The sequence below is a fragment of the Salvelinus sp. IW2-2015 genome, linkage group LG32 (assembly GCF_002910315.2).
Source record: "Salvelinus sp. IW2-2015 linkage group LG32, ASM291031v2, whole genome shotgun sequence".
NCBI lineage: Eukaryota > Metazoa > Chordata > Actinopteri > Salmoniformes > Salmonidae > Salvelinus > Salvelinus sp. IW2-2015.
The window spans coordinates 646482-668778 of record NC_036871.1 but is presented as its reverse complement, the minus strand read 5'-3'; the positions used below and the strand labels follow the sequence as shown (position 1 = coordinate 668778).

Below are 22297 nucleotides of genomic sequence, written 5' to 3'. Positions count from 1 at the left end.
CAATAGGATGATAACACCTAATCTACATGTGCGGTGACCACATTGTGATTGACTTATTATAAAAACATACATTTTCATTAAAAAAATATATGTATATATATTAAAAAAGTGTAGGGAGGGAAGCCTTATTCCTATTTCACATACCTGATTTGTGGAGAGCTGTGCATTTGGGGAGATGAATAGCTGTACAACAATGTGGAGGGTTGAGGTGGCCAAACCAGCCAGAATAGCCCAAGTGAGAGGCAAGGGAAGCATACTGTAAGTGGCAAAGAGGGTGAAAAGCACGTATCCGACTCCGTCGCCCAAAAGTCCGTAGCCCAATCCAGCCGCCAAAATCTGCGTGGCCATGACCACCCACGTCACCACGCCGCTGTATTGCAGATAGCTGTGAGAGGTCGTGTCTTTTCGGACTACCACTAAGGCACAAATGACCACTTCGATGCCAGTGAAAAAGCCCAAGAGCATTCCTTTGATGGGATCCATTGGCGAAGACGCAAGAGTTAAATGTAAAACCAACAGGGTTAGTTTGGTCACCACATCCAAAATGTTCATCACCACCACTGATTTGCGCCTCTGGCCCAAAAAGTAGCGTTGGTACAGATGCTCGAGGTCCCGAGATTTGAAAGAATTGCGTAGAGTGGGGAATATTACGCCTCTGTATGTGTAGCCCCAGTTCAAGAAAAAGTCTGAGTTGCTCGGAGCGCAATCGATTTGGAGAAATCCTAGGTCACTGCTCGCACGCTCGGGGAAGACTTTGGTTCCCCCATTGTTGTGTCTGTCGCCTACCGAGGTCCTACCCGCAGACTGTTTCCGTAGGCTTTGGTCGTAGTGCTCATCTGGTGTGATGCCTTTCGCTTCGCTCTGCTCATGGATGAACCTCTGCTCAGTGATGTGTCGAACCGCGTTCTGCCACAACAACCTTTTGGGTCGCGTGCTGCTGTTGCTGGTTGGCGTCCTGTTGATGGTGTAGAGTTCTTCGCTTGCACTGGAACATCGAACTTCAGACAATTCCATTGTTTTCAACGGTGGTTGGTGATTTACCCCTGCTTTTTAGATGTTAGCCAAGCTCAGCGATTCTGGGGACATGTCTTGTGCACATAGAATCGAGCTGGCATGGTTTCCTTGGGGTGTGTCGAGCTGAATTGAAAAAGTGCACTTGTTGGTCCTTGTCACGCACCCGGCAGTCACGTAAAAATTCAAGAAGTGGTCTCTTGAATAAAGATACTTTTCATCACTGTCAATGCAGCTCAATCGCACATGCATAATTAATTAGGCAAGGTGTCAGAAACTACAGTGCCTGCCACCATGTGCCAACAGTCCGCACCATTATAACAGGGCACCGTTGTCAGTGCATTCTGAAATTGAACATCTGCAAAATGAACAGTATTCACATCCCCCAAAAAATGCTATTTTAACACACCTGTGCACTCATGTTTGCATATGAGAGGACACAGAATATAGATCATGCTGTAATATTGTTGACGTGTATTCAAGTGTGCTTGCCTCATGCGTCTCTAACGCAGCATGTTCTCCTGCTCCTGGTTTTTCCATTCGTTTAACAATGAGTGTTCCATGGAATGAAACCGAAATCTTGAAGCATATTTTGTTTGTCCTTACATTAAGGTAATGGTCCCGCGTGCCCAGTCAACTGAAGAGTGGAATGAATATAGTCCAGGATTTTCCGTAATCTTCAACATAACCGGACGCCTCGCCTGAATGATTTGGGCATCACATTGAGAGGCTCTGATGAGAATAGATCAACGTCCAGAGCTGGAGACCCTGCGCGCAACGCGCCCCTCCCCCATCATCATGTCGGGCTTGGTGGATGAATGCATCACCTGGTGAAAGAAGCGTTGGATGGCGGGAGAGGCAGAAGAAGACGCAACTCCCTCGCGCAGGGCATAGACTGCCTACAGCAACAGCTGCAGTCTGCGTCTTTCCATTTGAATATAATTCCTCCGTTCAATTTAGATGAAAAACACCAACGAAATGGGGTTTTACCCAGCAGAAATCTGACGGTTATCAAAATAGAATCGGTAGGCTTTGGGGAAAGAAGACTGTCGCCCCGTCTTTCCTCGTGTGGTTGATATGGTACTAAGGCTGAGTGTGCAGTGTATGAAATACATTTGCAGAACGCAAAGCTGCTGGTCAGTGGAGGTAGGGCGAAGCAAGTCATATGTGTCTAGCTGACGTCAGACCATCCTCTCTCTCTATTGCGTTCCTTTTGTCTCATCTGACTGCTGCAGCAACAGACATAAGGCACTGACTGCAAAGCAAGTGGAGCGAAACGGAAAGGATTAGGGCAAGAATTGAGGAGCAGACTGGAAGGGAAAAAACAACGTGTAAAAATAAGAATCAATTCTACTCTTCCCATTTGTCATGGGATTAGGCAAGGCTAGGTGTGATGAGTCCCCTACAAAAATGAGAAGAGGATTTATTGATAACATGTATTCTAATTTATAATATTATATTCTAATATTTTATATTATATTCAATACGTATGAGGACAGATGTGTTTAAATAGATGCGAAATTAGACATTTTATATCACTCACAAACCTAATCCTGGCCATGATGATGATATCAATAGAGGGAAAAATCAATAGCAGTTGGCCTAACGCTAATACACGCCTACAATTTGCCCTAGAAGTCGACAAGTCACAACTAACTCATGATAGGGCAGGCTATGTGTAAGAAATAATTTATTATCAGGGTGTCAATATCAGGATATGGGGATGAAAGCGTCTGCGAGTTGAGCAACACAGTGAGTCATCTCTCCCTCATTGTCCCACCTCCCTTTCTATAGATACATTGGAATATGAACATATAGTGACTTCAGGTCTGTGTAGTGCGTGTGTTCAGGAGAAGCTCCCAGTTAATGAGGGGCTATTTTGGTTCCTCTCTAGGATAGGATGTCACATTTGCTGTGAATACACAGGACGGGTGGCACATCAATTAAATTATGCCAAAAGTGGCCAATTAATGGGCTTCCGTTATTGGCTGCCGCTTCTGTTTGCTGAGAATGCGTGTGTGTGTGTGTGTGTGTGTGTGTGTGTGTGTGTGGTGTGTGTGTGTGTGTGTGTGTGTGTGAACGTCACATACGTTTTTCATGACAGAAATTTGAAGGAGAGAAAAGTGTGTGTGGTGTGTGTGTGTGTGGTGTGGTGTGTGTGTGTGTGTGTGTGTGGTGTGTGTGTGTGTGTGTGTGAAACGTCACATACGTTTTTCATGACAGAAATTTGAAGGAGAGAAAGAGTGTGTGTGTGTGTGTGTGTGTGTGTGAAACGTCACATACGTTTTTCATGACAGAAATTTGAAGGAGAGAAAGATTGTGTGTGTGTGTGTGTGTGTGTGTGTGTGTGTGTGTGTGTGTGTGAGACGTCACATACGTTTTTCATGACAGAAATTTGAAGGAGAAGAGAGTGTGTGGTGTGGTGTGTGGGTGTGTGTGTGTGTGTGTGTGTGTGTGGTGTGTGTGTTGTGTGTGTGTGTGAAACGTCACATACGTTTTTCATGACACAGAAATTTGAAGGAGAGAAAGAGTGTGTGTGTGTGTGGTGTGTGTGTGTGTGAAACGTCACATACGTTTTTCATGACAGAAATTTGAAGGAGAGAAAGATTGTGTGTGTGTGTGTGTGTGTGTGTGTGTGTGTGTGTGTGTGAGACGTCACATACGTTTTTCATGACAGAAATTTGAAGGAGAGAAAGATTGTGTGTGTGCGGGCGTTATGGTGTGTATTTTTTTTACGTCACCTACTCATTTCCTTATAGAAATATGGAGGAGATAGTGTGTAGGGCTGTGGCGAAGTCAGCAGGCAACTATCATGCAAATAACTGCCAGTCTCACAGTAATTGATCAATAATGAACATAAACAGGTTTAGCATCTCTGGGCTTCAATGCATAGCCTTCAATGCATAGCCTACAAGCCACTGATGCTAACCTTTGGAACATCTAGGGCTACATTTGAAAAAGTCTGATAAATCAATGTAATATATCCTACACCATCACAATAAATCCATTATTTATTTTAGTCAGGTCCAAAGAAACATTAGGATATTAAGAAAATGCAGCCTATTTCAGAAGAATGTTAGGCCCTGATCTGGCTACGCCATATGGCTGTGGGATACACTAGTTCATTTAGCAGACAAGATTTTCTTACAATTCCCGTGGCATTATTTTAGATTGTTTTATAGTTAGAAGAATACAATTGAACATAGCTGAATAAAATTAGAAAAGATATGTTTCCAAAAGGATTTCCAGCTATTCTGTGTTGAGCGGTCAACAAAGGGATCATTTTTAATTTTATTTTGAGTTATTTGTGCAGCTTTAGTTTTGATAAACCTTAGGCAATATGTTTTGATTTCTAAAACATTCTAAGGCTGCATGATGCGACTCTGATGATGATTTGAAAAAAGTTGAAAGGCATGTGTTCTGCTCTGTTTCCTGCACAGGCTGCGCACACGGCATCAGTCTCATTCACAATTTGACAAGCACTTGATAATATTCTCACCCATCAGACTATGTCATCTAGTCTTTACATATAGCCTACTAATATAGACTGTGTGTGGAATTCTTTTTTATTTAGAATGGCCCACAAAAAATATCATGTTATCAGTAGCCTGCACTCAAATAGAGAATGGAGGTTATCTGTGGTTACGTTTTTAATACGCCAGGTAGGCAACACCGGTTATAAAGCGAATTAATGTGCTTAATTTAAAGGAAAGTTGAGAAATAAATATAGTGGGCCTAGCCTATAGAAAGTTGAGAAATAAATATAGTAGGCATAGCCTATAGAAAGCTGATGGGATCCTCCTTTTTTTAATAGTCCCATCAAAACTCTGTTTTCTCATGCAATTACATAGCAGAGCCTCTAGAAATGTTGACAAAGCGAACTTTGATCATCAATTAGCATTGACACCAATAATTAGCATTGACACGATGTGAAAAATGAATGGCGGAAAAACCATTGGGACCATTTACATGTTTTCATGGGTATTATGACACGTCCACTGTGGCAGACTATATATAACAGCCCTAATTGTGTGTGTGTGTGTGTATGTGTCCGTGTGTGCGTACGAGCATGTGTGAGTTTGAACATGTGTATTCTCTGTCATCCCAGAACTGCGTGTTAAGTTGACCATATTGGACAGCATGCTCTCTGGAGCAGAATAGGAACAGACAATGAGTAGATAAGAATTGTGCTACAAAGTCACCACCCACTGCCACAACCAAGTATGCCAAATATATGTTATGATGACAATGCATGTAATCCATTTTCATGTGACATTTTCCATAATATTTATATATGGTTTATTAGCTTAGCTTTAAATGATGTTCACCTTATAAAGGCTTCATAAAGCTTTCAGGCTATCAATCAAGCTACTAAATGCGACTCACTTTCCTTTCAATCTTTTTCCCCCAGATTTTAGCAGAGAAGCATAGTTATTTTTTTTTTTAAGAATCACCAGTCAGGATGATGCTGACAGCTCAAGAGCTATGCTTAGATATGCAGAAAAATACTTGGTTAATATGTAATCTGGCACTTTATGATAATATCACGATATTTCTGTATTAATTTTGATGCCATGATACTGTATGTGCCTGTATTGACGATGTGTGCAAAGATCCCATGTACTGTGTTGTAATATTCTAGGCATGTTAGTGCAGTACATTGTATAACTGTCAGAATTGCACTCTCATTAAAATTACAATTGAACAGGTTAAGAGATATGCTGAGATAACCTATGCAGAAAAATATAGATCTTCATTTACATAGAATTAGATAATAATTACTATTGCTCTAGATTGCAGGAAAAAGCTGTTTCAGGTGTTTTAACAATGCCAAATTCTCCATCTTCTGGATGGTGGCTGCACAGGTACTTCATGCCCCCTCTAAAATAATGGGTGTATGATGCCCCTGATTGAGGCTTTACCATATCGGCTAAACTAGATAAATGTATCTACTTATGGTAACACAACAACATTCTCAGCGAAAGATGATTGGAGATTTTGATTGTCCTGCTAACATTCAATCAAAGCAAAAGCCTGTAGATGCCAATTTTGAAAGAGAGCGAGTTGAAAAATGCATATTTATTTCAAGGTAAGGTGTTGAAAAGGGTGCACAAACATGCATTTACAGTGCCTTCAGAAGGTATTCCTACCCCTTGATTTATTCCACATTTTGTTGTGTTACAGGCTTCACACCCCTGAGTTAATACTTTGGCGATTACAGCTTTGAGTCGTCTTGGGTATGTCTGTTTCAGCTTTGCACATCTGGATTTGGGGATTTCCTCCCATTCTTCGTTGCAGATTTTCTCAAGCTCTGTTAAGTTAGATGGGGAGCGGCGGTGAACAGCAATCTTCAAGTCTTTCCTCAGATTGTCAATGGTATTCAAATCTGGGCTTTGGCTGGGCCACTCAAGGACTTTCAGATTCTTATACTGACGCCATTCCAGTGTTGCTTTGGCTGTATGCTTGGGGTCATTGTCTTGTTGGAACGTAAATCTTTGCCCCCAGTCCAAGGTCATTTGCACCCTGAAGCAGGGTCTCATCAACAACTTGCCCGTATTTGGCTCCATTCATTCTTCCCTCTATCCTTACCAGTCTCCCAATCCCTGCCGCTGAAAAGCATCCCCATAGCATGATGCTGCCACCACCATGCTTCACAGTAAGAATGGTATTAGAGTGGTGATGAGTTGTGCCTGGTTTTGCCAGACATAACGCTTTGCATTCAGGCCAAACAGTTAAATTGTTGTGTCGTCAGAACACAGAATCTTTTGCCTTATGCTCTCAGAGTTTTTCGAAGGCCTTTATGCAAAGTCCAGGTGTGCTGTCATGTGCCTTTTTCTCAGGAGTGGCTTCCGTCTGACCACTATCCAATAAAGCCCAGATTGGTAGTGTGCTGTAGAGACTTTTGTCCTTCTGGCAGGTTCTCCCATCTCAGCCAAGGAACTCTGCAGTTCTGTCAGAGTCGTCATTGGGTTCTTGTTCACCTCCCTGACAAATTCTTGCACGGTTTGATCGGAAGGACAGCTCTAGGCAGAGTCTGGTTAGTTCCATATGTTTTCAATTTCCTAATGATGGAGACCACTGTGCTCTTGGAAAATGTCAATTCTAGAAATAGTTTTATACCCTTCCCCAGATACAGTTGAAGTCGGAAGTTTACATACACTTGGATTGGAGTCATTAAAACTTGTTTTTCAACCACTCCGCAAATTTCTTGTTGACAAATTATAGTTTTGGCAAGTCGGTTAGGACATCTACTTTGTGCATGACACAAGTGATTTTTCCAACAATTGTTTACAGACAGATTATTTCACTTATAATTCACTGTATCACAATTCCAGTTGGTCAGAAGTTTACATACACTTAGTTGACTGTGCCTTTAAACAGCATGGAAAAGTCCACAAAATTATGTAATGGCTTTAGAAGCTTCTGATAGGCTATTGACATCATTTGAGTCAATTGGAGGTGTACCTGTGAATGTGTTTCAAGGCCTACCTTCAAACTCAGTGATTCTTTGCTTGACATCATGGGAAAATACAAAGAAATCAGCCAAGACCTCAGAAAAATAATTGTCGAATAATTGTCGAACTCCGCAAGTCATCCTTGCGAGCAAATTTCAAAACGCCTGAAGGTACCACGTTCATCTTTACAAACAATAGTACGCAAGTATAAACACCATGGGACCACACAGCCATCATACCGCTCAGAAAGGAGACGCGTTCTGTCTCCTAGAGATGAATGTACTTTGGTGTGAAAAGTGCAAATAAATCGCAGAACAACAGCAAAGAAGCTTGTGAAGAGGCTGGAGGAAACAGGTACAAAACGAGTCCTATATCAACAAAACCTGAAAGGCCGCTCAGCAAGGAAGAAGCCACTGCTCCAAAACCACCATAAAAAAGCCAGACTACGGTTTGCAGCTGCACGTGGGGAAAAAGATCGCACTTTTTGTAGAAATGTCCTCTGGTCTGATGAAACAAAAATAGAACTGTTTGGCCATAATGACCATCGTTATGTTTGGAGGAAAAAGGGAAAAGGCTTGCAAGCCAAAGCACCCCATCCCAACCGTGAAGCACGGGGGTGGCAGCATCATGTTGTGGGGGTGCTTTGCTGCAGGAGGGACTGGTTCGCTTCACAAAATCATTAGGCAGGAAAATGATGTGGATATATTGAAGCAACATCTCAAGACATCAATCAGGAAGTTAAAGCTTGGTCGCAAATGTGTCTTCCAAATGGACAATGACACCAAGCATATTTCCAAAGTACTGGCAAAATGACTTAAGGACAACAAAGTCAAGGTGTTGGAGTGGCCATCACCAAGTCTTGACCTCAATCCTATAGAAAATGTGTGGGCAGAACTGAAAAAGTGTGCGCGAGCAAGGAGGCGTACAAACCTGACTCAGTTACATCAGCTCTGTCAGTAGGAATGGGCCAAAATTCACCCAACTTATTGTGGGAAACTTGTGGAAGGCTACCTGAAATGTTTGACCCAAGTTAAACAATTTAAAGGTAATGCTACCAAATACTAATTGAGTGTATGTAAACTTCTGACCCAATGGGAATGTGATGAAAGAAATAAAAGCTGAAATAAATAATTCTCTCAACTATTATTCTGACATTTCGCATTCTTAAAATAAAGTGGTGATCCTAACTGACCTAAGACAGGGAATTTTTACTAGGATTAAATGTCAGGAATTGTGAAAAACTGAGTTTAAATGTATTTGGCTAAGGTGTTTGTAAACTTCCGACTTCAACTGTATATGCCTCATCACAATTATATCCCAGACCGGGACAACCAGGCAGGATACAACGCCACCCACTTTGCAAAGCACAGCCCCCACACCACTCAAGAGATATCAACAGGCACTAACTTACTACCCTGAAACGACAGCAAGTATAGCCCACAAAGAACTCTCAAACGCACAGAAAGGATGGAAGAGCGCGAGCAAGCCAGTGACTCAGCACCCGGAATAGGGTCAGAGGCAGAGAATCCCAGTGGAGATAGGGGAGCCGACCAAGCAGAGACAGCAAGGGTGGTTCATCACTCCAGTGACTTGCCGTTCGCACCTCTGGGCCAGATCACACTCAATCAAAGGACCTCCTGAAGAGATGAGTCTTCAATAAAGACTTAAAGATTGAGACCAAGTCTGTGTTTCTCACATGGATAGGCAGACCATTCCATAAAAATTGAGCTCTATAGGAGAAAGCCCTGCCTCCAGCTGTTTGCTTAGAAATTCTAGGAACAATAAGGAGGCCTGCGTCTTGTGACCATAGCGTACGTGTAGGTATGCACGACAGAACCAAATCGTCAAGTTGGGTAGGAGCAAGTCCATGTAATGCTTTGTAGGTTAGCAGTAAAACCTTGAAACCAGCCCTGGCCAGTGTAGGGAGGCTAGCACTGGGGTAATATGATCAACTGTTTTGTTTCTAGTCAAGATTCTAGTATCTGTATTTAGCACTAGCTGAAGTTTATTTAGTGCTTAGCCAGGTAACCGGAGAGTAGAGCATTGAGGTAGTCCAATCTTGAAGTGACAAAAGCCTGGATTCGTTTTTCTGCATCAAATGTGGACAACAGTTTCAGATGTTAAGAAAATGAAAAAAGGCTGCTTTTGAAATATTTTATATATGTTTGTCGAAGGAGAGATCAGGGTCCAGGGTAATGCTGAGGTCCTACACAGTTTTATTTGAGACGACTGTACAACCATCGAGATTCATTTTTATGTCTGACAGCAGATCTCTTTGTTTCTTGGGACCTAGAATTAGCATCTCTGTTTTGTTGCCATCCACTTCTTTACATCTGAAACACAGGCTTCCAGGGTAGGCAGTTTTGGGGTTTCACCCTGTTTCATCGAAATGCACAGATGTGTGTCATCCGCTTAGAAGTGAAAGTTGACAATGTGTTTCCAAATGACATTACCAAGAGGTAGCATATATAGTGAAAACAATAGTGGTCCTAGAACTCAACCTTGAGGCACACCGAAACGTACCATTGATTTGTCAGAGGACAACCATCCACAGAGACGAACTGAATCTCTGCTGCCACTGTTTTGATTACCAAAAGTTATATTTTTAGAATGAGCAGCGCGCAGCTGACGAGTGTTCGATGACACAAGCATAGGGAAAATGCAACAAGCACAAATGCGACAAGTGAAAACAAATGATCTAACTGGGGATAGCTAGCTAGCATAATGTCACAAGCATGAAGAACTCGCCAATAACTTTAGTTAGACTTTAGTTAAACTTGATCAGGGGTCCCTGCAGGGTCAGACAGCCAGGGAAGACCAGTCTACGTAGCTCAGGTGAATTTTGCAATAGGCTGATATTAACAATATCAGTGAATGATACAAAGTTCCATCTTGAGTTGATAGGTAGACCTACAGCAGCTACAGGACAGCAGCCTCAGCTTAAAGCTACAGTCTGGGATCTGGGAATAAAGGTCATTACAATGATTAAACCATTGATTCTATTCATTGGTAATATAATGTGTAAATGTACACCAAGGTAATTCTTTGTCATGCATCATTTTAGGAGGATCAGATGATGACCGGGGTCTCAGCAGGGTCAGGCAGCCAGGGAAGACCAGTCGGTGATGAAGGTGAGGTGCACACTTTATTCGCTCTGTGCAGCAAACACTGGACAAGTCAGATGCTATTTTAAACTGACAAACCTCTGAAGTTAATTTCCAAACTGTATCAAGAGTTGATCGAGGCTTTTCTTGATGACACAAAACATGTAAAACAAAAATGTAAGGAATACCTGGAAGAAGCTATTGATGATGGAATGGATACAGATATGTTTGAATGCCCAGTCATGTTCATATCATCTCAGACATACATTACTGCAGTTTAAGGCCATCCATAGAACATACTACAGTTGAAGTCGGAAGTTTACATACACCTTAGCCAAATACATTTAAACTCAGTTTTTCACAATTCCTAACATTTAATCCCACACAAAGTAGATGTCCTAACCAACTTGCCAAAACTATAGTTTGTTAGCAAGAAATTTGTGGAGTGGTTGAAAAACGAGTTAATGACTCCAACCTAAGTACACTGCTCAAAAAAATAAAGGGAACACTTAAACAACACAATGTAACTCCAAGTCAATCACACTTCTGTGAAATCAAACTGTCCACTTAGGAAGCAACACTGATTGACAATACATTTCACATGCTGTTGTGCAAATGGGATAGACAAAAGGTGGAAATTATAGGCAATTAGCAAGACACCCCCAATAAAGGAGTGGTTCTGCAGGTGGTGACCACAGACCACTTCTCAGTTCCTTTATGCTTCCTGGCTGATGTTTTGGTCACTTTTGAATGCTGGCGGTGCTTTCACTCTAGTGGTAGCATGAGATGGAGTCTACAACCCACACAAGTGGCTCAGGTAGTGCAGCTCATCCAGGATGGCACATCAATGCGAGCTGTGGCAAGAAGGTTTGCTGTGTCTGTCAGCGTAGTGTCCAGAGCATGGGGGCGCTACCAGAGAAAGGCCAGTACATCAGGGACGTGGAGGAGGCCGTAGGAGGGCAACAACCCAGCAGCAGGACCGCTACCTCCGCCTTTGTACAAGGAGGAGCACTGCCAGAGCCCTGCAAAATGACCTCCAGTAGGCCACAAATGTGCATGTCCGTGCAGGACGTTTGGCATTTGCCAGAGAACACCAAGATTGGCAAATTTTCGGTTTGGCGGTGGGTCAGTCATGGTGTGGGGTGGCATTTCTTTGGGGGGCCGCACAGCCCTCCATGTGCTCGCCAGAGTAGCCTGACTGCCATTAGGTACCGAGATGAGATCCTCAGACCCCTTGTGAGACCATATGCTGGTGGCGGTTGGCTGGGTTCCTCCTAATGCAGACAATGCTAGACCTCATGTGGCTGGAGTGTGTCAGCAGTTCCTGCAAGAGGAAGGCATTGATGCTATGGACTGGCCCGCCCGTTCCCCAGACCTGAATCCAATTGAGCACATCTGGGACATCATGTCTCGCTCCATCCACCAACGCCACGTTGCACCACAGACTGTCCAGGAGTTGGCGGATGCTTTAGTCCAGGTCTGGGAGGAGATCCTCAGGAGACCATCCGCCACCTCATCAGGAGGCATGCCCAGGCGTTGTAGGGAGGTCATACAGGCACGTGGAGGCCACACACACTACTGAGCCTCATTTTGACTTGTTCTAAGGACATTTACATTCAAAGTTGGATCAGCCTGTAGTGTGGTTTTCCACTTTAATTTTGAGTGTGACTCCAAATCCAGACCTCCATGGGTTGATAAATTTGATTTCCATTGATCATTTTTGTGTGATTTTGTTGTCAGCACATTCAACTATGTAAAGAAAAAAGTATTTAATAAGAATATTTCATTCATTCAGATCTAGGATGTGTTATTTTAGTGTTCCCTTTATTTTTTGGAGCAGTGTATATATAAACTTCCGACTTCAACTGTATATGCCAGTGAAACTGAATTACATACACTCAGAAATGTCTTTCCTTTGCTGGAGGTGTAAAAACTAAAGGGGAAATATTTGCATATGTTATGGTCTTGTGAAGGCTGGCTGAATTCTGGAAAAGACAATGTTATTTTTTGGGGGTGTGTTGGTTTGGGGCGCTGCAGGGTACCCCTAGGGACAGGACGGGGCGACCCAGCTATATTGTGTGCAAGTAAAAAGAGCTCTACAGTACTATTAGTCCTATGAGATTAATTATTAGGAGGATTTGTTGTTGTCACGCTGGTTTAAAGGATTTGGAGAGGCACAGGAATACATCATCTGGGTTTTTAATACACCTAAAACAAACACGTATACAAAACACTGGGATGTACCCAAACAAAAGAGCGAGGGTAAACCTCAAAGAACGACACAGGACGAGACCCGTACTACACAAAGCACAAAACACGCAGCACAGGCTGAGACAATGCCTGTGCTGCGTGTGTACGTTTGCTTATCCCATGTGTAACTCTGTGTTGTTGTTTGTGTCACACTACTTTGCTTTATCTTGGCCAGGTCGCAGTTGTAAATTAGATCTTGTTCTCAACTGGCCTACCTGATGATTAAATAAAGGTGAAATAAAAATCTATTCATGAGCAAAAAAATATGAACTTTCCCTTGGGAATTAAAAAAACTAAAAGGTGTGAAACTGGAAGGAAATTGTGTTGGGAGAGAGTTGAGTGATTGACTAGACTGGTGGGGGTCGGACTTGCAAGTGGCTCGGGCTGGTCGGTCTGGCTGAAATTTTATATAGAGAATGTCTTAATAAAGACAATCTAAAGTCTTTGTAGAGTAGAGTTTTTCATTTCTTAGGCTATTGGGGGTGCATCACAATATTTATTATTGAATTACCTTTGATCTAGTTTAGTCTCATTAATCCCTTAAACATATTTAATAATGATCTCTTACCTAGCTTGATGACTGTGGACATTTTTGCCTACTTTTTGATCTAAATGGAGACGGCATATTGGTTTGTGTAAAAATGCATTAAATTAGCGTTAGATACCCAAAACATTTCTGGGGGAGGACCCCCAGACCCCCCGTCAGGTTATGTCTCCCCACTTCTAAAATCAAAGTGGCACCCTTGCTAATATTGCCCTTTGAAAAGGTGAGACTCTCACGAACACGTACATGTCAGTTGTTTTGCTCTAGGACACCTACAGGCCTCACAAGACTAAAATGTATTAAATCGTTTTTTCCCTCATCAATCTACACACAATACCCCAAAATGACAAAGCCAAAACAGCTTTTTAGAAATGTTTGCTAATTTATTACAAATAAAAATATCACATTTACGTAAGTATTCAGACCCTTTACTCAGTACTTTGTTGAGGAACCTTTGGCAGTGAGTACAGCCCCGGGTCTTCTTGGGTATGACGCTACAAGCTTGGGCTGTCATGTGCCTTTTACTGAGGAGTGGCTTCTGTCTGGCCACTCTACCATAAAGGCCTGATTGGTGGAGTGCTGCAGAGATTGTTGTACTTCTGAAAGTTTCTCCCATCTCCACAGAGGAACTCTGGAGCGCTTTCAGAGTGATCATCGGGTTCTTGACCCATCTCCCCCGATTGCTCAGTTTGGCCGGGCGGCCAGCTCTGGGAAGAGTCTTGGTAGTTCCAAACTTCTTCTATTTAAGAATAATGGAGGCCACTGTGTTCTTGGGACCTTCAATGCTGCAGAAATGTTTTGGTACCTTTCCCCAGATCTGTGCCTCGACACAATCGTGTCTTGGAGCTCTACGGACATTTCCTTTGACCTTAGTTTTTGCTCTGACATGCACTGTCAACTGTGGGACCTTATATAGACAGGTATGTGCCTTTACGAATCATGTCCAATCAATTGAATTTACCTCAAGTGGACTCCAATCAAGTTGTAGAAACATCAAGGATTATCAATGGAAACAGGATGCACCTGAACTCAATTTCGAGTCTCATAGCAATGCTTAAGTAAATGTTACTGACCGGCTCAAATTTGGTTTTATGTAGCAACATTTTTTTTTTTTTTTTTTAATATATTGGATAAAAATAGGGAGCTTGTCTAAAATGCTGGCCATATCAATATTTCAAATGTTGACTTTTCTGGAATGTTTTTTTTTTTTTTTTTTTAATATATTGGATAAAAATAGGGAGCTTGTCTAAAATGCTGGCCATATCAATATTTCAAATGTTGACTTTTCTGGAATGATATTTGGTTGTGTTCAGACTATTATTATTATTTAAAATTTTCGGGATTGGTGTCCCTTCCACGGGACGGTTGAGCTAACGTAGGCTTTTGCGATTAGCATGAGGTTGTAAGTATCAAGAAAATGTCCCAGGACATATCTGATATTGGCAGAAAAGCTTAAATGGGTGTTTTTCCAATGAAAGTCTATCCATCATTTAAAGGGATAGGACCCAGACTCCGTTCCCTATGGCTTCCACTAGTTGTGAACAGTCTTTAGACATCGTTTCAGGCTTTTATTCTGAAAAATTAGAGAGAATGACCAGTTTCAATGAGTGGATAGTGGGATGTCCTCAGGGCTCTTTGCTGCGCTCGACTGAGAGTGCGCCTTTCTTGTTTTTCTTTTATATTGACGAAGCTATTGTCCTGTTGAAATATGATCGATTATTTAGGCTAAAAACAACCTGAGGATTGATTATAAACATCGTTTGACATGCTTCTACGAACTTTATGGATACTATTTGGAATTTTAGTCTGCCTCTTGTGACCGTGTTTGAGCCATTGGATTACTGAACAAAACGCGCCAACAAAATTTAGGTTTTTGGATATAAAGAGGGACTTTATCGAACAAAACAAACATTTATTGTGTAACATGGAGTCTTGTGAGTGCAACCATACAAAGATCATCAAAGGTAAGTGTGGTGGCATATTTCTGCTTTACCAAATGAGGAGAGTTACAAACTACACACCAGTCATAGTTATACTTAAACTACATCTTTAATAATTAATAAGCTTTGCAGTAGCCTTTTTTGACTTTCAATGATGCGCTATCTCTAATGAACCATTGAAAAAAAGTACCAACAGAAAAGTACAAAGATCTTTTATAGCCAAGATATACCCCTCTCAACTTATACTGACGAACCACAGATCTTAGGAACAGTTCACAAAGGTTAAGATTTGTATGAAATATCTATAAAACATAGCAGACAGTTACTGCTGTGTCAACAGTTTATTGTAAAGACCAGTGTCTGGCCCCCATACTCCAAAAGGGAACCGTCTCTCCCTGGTACAGCATAGAACAAAACCATTAGCTCATGTTCTCTGGAATGATCTTTAGGTTTTATCACCCAAAGACATCGTAAATCTCCTCTGTCAGTGTTTTCATAGAGGCCCATCCTCAGTGGAACACACACAATACTATATTCTGTCGAATAAAACAACCATTATAATGCAGTACAAGCATTATAACAGAATCTTGCAATTTTCCAGGACATAAGTGATTAATTTTATTGCTATTTCTGACTTTCGTGACTAATCTACTTGGCTGGTAACTGTACGTAATGTTTTGTGTGCTGGGCGCTGTCCTCAGCTTTCGCCGTGATTTCGCCGTAAAGCCTTTTTGAAATATGTCACGGCGGCTGGAATAACAGAAGATAAGCTTTATTTTGATGTATAACACATTTTCAAGAATGTTAAATATTTGAATTGAGTATTTTTGAATTTCGCGCTCTGCAATTTCACTGGATGTTGGCCAGGTGGAACGCTACCATCCCAGGTACCCATATGAAGTTAACGACGAACAGGTGGTTAACTACGACAGACTCAAACGGGAGATACTCAGCCACTACGGGTACAGCCGTAGAGGGTACAGGATAAGGGTACAGGATAAGCCCATCCTCCCTCTTCTTGATTTCGAGGGACCAGTCGAGACACCCGCTGGGGGACAATTCGAGACTGCCCAGTGGGAGGATCCGAACTTGAAAGCTGCTGCCGAAGCCCAAGTGATAGCGGTGGATGGACAGCTACTTCCGGGGGTGAGTGACTGGCGATATCCCCATTTCCAAATCGAGAATAACCTTTTGTATCAGGTGTCACGCCAACAGGGGGAACTTCGAGAGGTACTGTTGCTGCCACGACGGTATGTGGGAACTGTTTTTCAGCTGGCCCACACCCACCTGTTGGGGGCGCACCTGGGAATGGAGAAGACCCGGGAACGGATTGCTGCCCGTTTCCACTGGCCCGGGATGAGGAGGGCCGTGGAAGACTATTGTTGCAGCTGCCCGGAGTGTCAAATCACTGCCCCAAAAGCACACTTCCGAAACCCACTGGTCCCCCTACCAGTCATCGGGGTGCGCTTTGAACGCATCGCCATGGACATAGTGGGACCACTGGTAAAAACAGCACGAGGACACCGGTACATCCTGGTAATAGTAGATTATGCCACCCAGTATTCCGAGGCCATTCTCCTACTGGCGGTGGTATCCAGAGCTTTTCCACCTCTTTAGCCAGGTGGGCATCCCAAACGAGATCCTGACAGACCAAGCTATTGAGTTTATGTCCCTCCTAATGAAAGATTTGTGTGCTCTCTTGCAGATCAAGCAGATCCAGACCTCCCTCTTCACCTGCAGACGGATGGGCTCGTCGAGCGGTTCAATATAATGCTCAAATGCTGTGGAAGGTCCTCGAGCAGGACGGGAAGAACTGGGACCAGCTACTACCCCACCTAATGTTCTCGATCCGAGAAGTTTCCGCTGGTTTTTCCCCTTTCTAACTCCTCTACGGGTGAGGCCATGCGGCCAAATGAACCTCGCCAAGGAGGTGTGGGAAGCCCAACCGACCCCTTTACGCAGCATGGTAGAGCACGTGGAGACGCAGAGGGAGCGGATTACAGCCATATGGCCAGTGGTAAGGGAACATATAGAGAAGGCCCAACGCACTCAAGCCCAGGTCTACAATCTGGGAACCTAGCCCTGAGAATTCCAGGTGGGAGACAAGGTGTTGGTCTTCATACCCACGGCCGAAAGTAAGTTCCTGGCATCATGGCATGGGCCATACGAGATGATAGAGAAGCTGGGACCTGTCAATTACCGCGTACGGCAGCCGGGGAGACGGAAACCAACAGATTTACCACGTGAACCTGTTGAAGAAGTGGCACGAGAGGACAGCCTTGGCCGTGTTATGGTGGTCCCGAGCAATGAGGACCTCGACCCGGCCCAGAAACAAGCGCTCAGAGAGAACGTCGATCGGAACACGGTAGTGTTCTCCAAGAAGCCGGGCCGCACTGCCTCCCTATAACAGTGAAATGGACGGGTGAGACCGAAGCGGCGTTCAGGTGCCTGAATTAAGCGCTGTGCTCCCCTCCGATTCTCGTAACGCCCGATTTCCAGGTGCCGATGTTGTACCAGACAGACGCATGTGATGCGGGACTAGGGGCCGTCCTTTCCCAGGTACAAGATTGAGAGGAGCACCCCATCACGTAATAAGCCGAAAGCTGATACCCAGAGAGAAAAAGTACTCTATTGTTGAGAAGGAGTGCCTAGCGGTGAAGTGGGCGCTAGACACTCAAGTATTACCTGTTGGGTACCCACTTCACCCTGGTCACCGACCATGCTCCCCTGGTCATCCAGGGACACAACCGATCGGGTCACCAAGGTGGTTCTTGTCCCTTCAAAGCTTCTCTTTTTCTGTTGTGCACAGGTCAGGGGCGAAGCATGGAAACGCGGATGCCCTATCGAGAAGGGGGACATACGTCGCACCGATGACAGCCCCCTCCCCGACAGAGCTGGGGGGGTTGTATACAGCAGGTCAGCCACCAGGGGGAGACTCGTCTCGACAGGCTTTCCGGCCAGTACTAATTGGGGCTGATTGTGGTTGGTGAGTAATCAAGGGGCTGATTGCTCACCAGCTGGACGAGTCCCATAAAGCTGCCAGAAGGGCAGCACACAGGGAGGGGACTGGGGGAAGAGAGGTTACTCCCGTATAGTCGTGCTCAGTCCCAGGGATAACAGAGGGAGCTCAGTTTTGTTCCCACAGGATACAGCAAGACCCAGAGCCCAGAAGACGGCATCCTGGAGAGGGTCTCCCTATTCTTTTAATTTTTTGTTTGTTATATAAATATACATCCTTGAAACCGAGCTAATCCAACTCTGTCCGTGTCTGATCAATGTAAACGTCTTGACCAAACCCCCTGGTCTGCCACAACAGTAAAATGTACAGTAGGCCTGATCATATGTAATCTTCATCTGTAACAGTAGCTAGCTATTAGCTGTGTACAAGGGGGTTGTTTGAAAGAGACGGTGGATTGTGTTATTGTAATTGAAGTAATCAACACTGTTGTTTTGATGGTGAAATTTCAACCACAGGATTATGTCATCATGGTGACTTAATTTCGACATAGACAACCATTTTATAAAATATGTTGAATTTGTACCTTTTAAACAACATCAGATCCTCATTGTTATATGCACTATCAGAAAAAAACTATAGGCTGGGCAGCAACTCCTACTGGACAATTGATCCATCTACAGTTACAGTACCTTTTGGTCTCCCACCCAGGGTTGTAACCAAGCCCAACCCATGATAGCTGTGATATTTGTCACTGACTTACAAATGTGCTATCATGAGAATGATTGTTGAGAGATCTCCAATTAAAAACATAATACATTTACTGTTGCTATCGAAGTCATTGCAAAGGGTTGGTTTAACAGAGCATATAAAATGGAACTATACTTTATCACTCAAATATCATCAATGATGCTATTTAGGCCAATGTAGCATTTGCAAAGTCATCAACAACTATAATTTCAATTCAATTGAAGGAATGATTGATTGTGCTAAATACAGGGAAATTCTTGAGGGAAACCGGTTTCAGTTATCCAGAGATTTGAGACTGGGACGGAGGTTTACCTTCCAGCAGGACAATGACCCTAAGCATACTGCTAAAGCAACACTCGAGTGGTTAAAGGGGAAACATTTAAATGTCTTGGAATGGCCTAGTCAAAGTCCAGACCTCAATCCAATTGAAAATTGGTGGTATGACTTAAAATTGCTGTACACCAGCGGAACCCATCCCACTTGAAGAAGCTGGAGCAGTTTTGCCTTGAGAATGGGAAAAAAATCCCTGTGGCTAGATATGCCAAGCGTATAGAGACAGACCCCAAGAGACTTGCAGGTGTAATTTTTTTTGGTCTTATTTTTTGTTTGTTTCACTATAAATATTTTGCATCTTCAAAGTTGTAGGCATGTTGTGTAAATCAGATGATACAAACCCCCAAAAAATACATTTTAATGCCAGGTTGTAAGGCAACAAAATCGGAAAAATGCCTAGGGAGGTGAATACTTTCGCAAGCCACTATGACTGGGCAATAATCAAGATAAAATCAAATTAGACACCGCATTACTTGCTTTATGGAGTGTGGTGTTCAAAAGACCTCTCTCCACCTTCACAACCATTGAATCAATATGTTTACAAGCCAAGGTAACACCAAGTAATTTAATCTCCTCAACTTGCTCAACAGCAAGTTGATTCATTACCAAATTCAGCAAGGTCTAGAATTTAGGGAATGATCTGTACCAAATACAATGCTCTTAGTTTTAGAGATGTTCAGGACTAGATTATTACTAGCCACCCATTCTAAAACTGACTTCAACTGTTTGTTTAGGGTTGTGGTGATTTCACTAGCTGTGGTTGCTGACATGTATAGGGTTTAATCAGCAGCATACATAGACACACAGGCTTTGTTTAATGCCAGTGGCAGGTCATTGGTAAAAAATATTTACCATATAGTACATTACTTTTGACCAGAGCCCTGTAGGCCGTGGTCAAAAGTAGGGCACTATATAGGGAATTGGGTGCCATTTGGGAAGCATCCATGACAAAAAAACTCACCATTAAATGGATAAACGTTGAGTGGAGGGGAAAGAAAATGTTACAGCCAGTTGACCTTTCTGAAGTGTGAGACAGCAAAGATACAGCTGAAAGGAGGCCTAGGATAACGGCACCTTAACACAGACGAGTTTGTTTCACCCAGCCTTAGATATTGAGATCAATGGAAAAATTGTTTGCAAGGGATGGGTGTAGAGACGTTTCATTTTGGCAAGTGTGTACAGACACACATCCATCCACACAAACATATGGCGACCTGTACAGACACCCTTACAAGCAAGCAAAGGTACCCTTGTAGATACTCGAGTGCACAGATTCACAAAGGTTTGTACAGTGCACTCAGATGCACAGAGATCCATCCACACTTACACACATGACCCTACGCACACTACACACCATAAACACTCCCTCACACACACTACATTGACACTCCCACAAAAAACCCACACACATTCACACTCACCCATACCAACACAAACACACATACACATTACACACACTTTTACACTCACCGATGTGGTCTCAACCAGCCTCTGCGTCGTGGATGTTTGGTGATGATCCATCTGCTAGCCCCAGCCTGTTAGCTCCCTGAACGCCGTGTCTCCCGCTCGCTCAACGTAGTAATCGACTACCGAACGGTTACCTGTTTAATCTAATGCTGCTCATTGGACACTATGATATCTCGGCTACACAGCCAATGCCTGCTGCACTGTCCATTAACACGGTACTTCATTTTGTTTATCTATCTGCCCCTGCCTCAAACTCAGGCCCCATGTGACCCTTTCTGCCCATTCATCACCATCTACCCGTTGTTGTTGTCCTAGCTCTTTACCCGTTGTGGTCTCACCCGTTGTTGTCTTAGCTCTCCCAATCAACACCTGTGATTGCTTTATGCCTTTCTCTAATGTCAATATGCCTTGTATACTGTTTTTTAGGGCAGCTCTCATTGTTTTATTTTACTGCGGAGCCCCTAGTCCTTCTCAACATACCTCAGATAGCTCCTTTGTCCCACCCCCCACACATGCGGAGACCGCAGCCAGCTTAACTGGCGCCTCCAGAGACGCAACCTCTCTCATCGTCACTCAATGCCTAGGTTTACCCCCACTGTACTCGCACCCTACCCTACCCTTGTCTGTACACTATGCCCTGAATCCATTTTACCACGCCCAGAAATCTGCTCCTTTTATTCTCTGTTCCCAACGCACTAGACGACCAGTACTTATAGCCTTTAGCCGTACCATCATCCTTCTCCTACTCTGTTCCTCTGGTGATGTAGAGGTTAACCCAGGCCCTGTGTCTCCCCAGGCACTCTCATTTGTTGACTTCTGCAACCGTAAAAGCCTTGGGTTCATGCATGTTAACATCAGAAGCCTCCTCCCTAAGTTTACTTAATTCACTGCTTTAGCACACTCCGCCAACCCTGATGTGCTAGCCATGCCTGAATCCTGGCTTAGGAAGGCCACCAAAAACTCTGATATGTCCATCCCCAATTATAACATTTTCCGTCAAGACAGAACTGCTAAAGAACTGCTACCCCTTTCAGAAAATGTAGAACTATGAACAGATACAGCCCTTGGTTCACTCCAGACCGGACTGCCCTTGACCAGCACAAAAACACCCTGTGGCGTATTGCACTAGCCTCGAGATATGCAACTTTTCAGGGAAGTCGGGAACCAATACACACAGTCAGCTAGGAAAGCAAAGGCTAGCTTTTTCAAATAGAAATTTGCATCCTGCAGCACTAATTCCCCCAAAATTTGTGACACAGTAAAGTCCATGGAGAATAAGAGTACCTCCTTCCAGCTGCCCACTGCACTGAGGCTAGGAAACACTGTTACCACCGATAAATCCACAATAATTGAGAATTTCAATAAGCATCTCTCTACGGCTGGCCATGCTTTCCACCTGGCTACCCCAACCCCGGCCAACAGCTCTGTACCCCCCGCAGCAACTGGACAAAGCCCCCCCGCTTCTCCTTCACCCAAATCCAGACAGC

General features: G+C 43.5%; 1 protein-coding gene across 3 annotated transcripts in view; it reads right to left on the bottom strand.

Moving 5' to 3' along the window:
- Positions 1-2176, bottom strand: part of adcy8 (adenylate cyclase 8 (brain)) — a 198123-nt gene extending 195947 nt beyond the window's left edge. For 2 of the 3 annotated variants that reach the window (XM_023977855.2, XM_023977857.2), the window contains exon 1: positions 145-2174. In XM_023977855.2, coding sequence (XP_023833623.1) covers positions 145-1014 — 870 coding nt within the window. In that variant the 5' untranslated portion in view covers positions 1015-2174. Of the gene's footprint in view, positions 1-144 lie in introns of all 3 variants that reach the window. The other variant, XM_023977858.2, reaches the window with a different exon arrangement.
- Positions 2177-22297: the final 20121 nt, after the last annotated feature.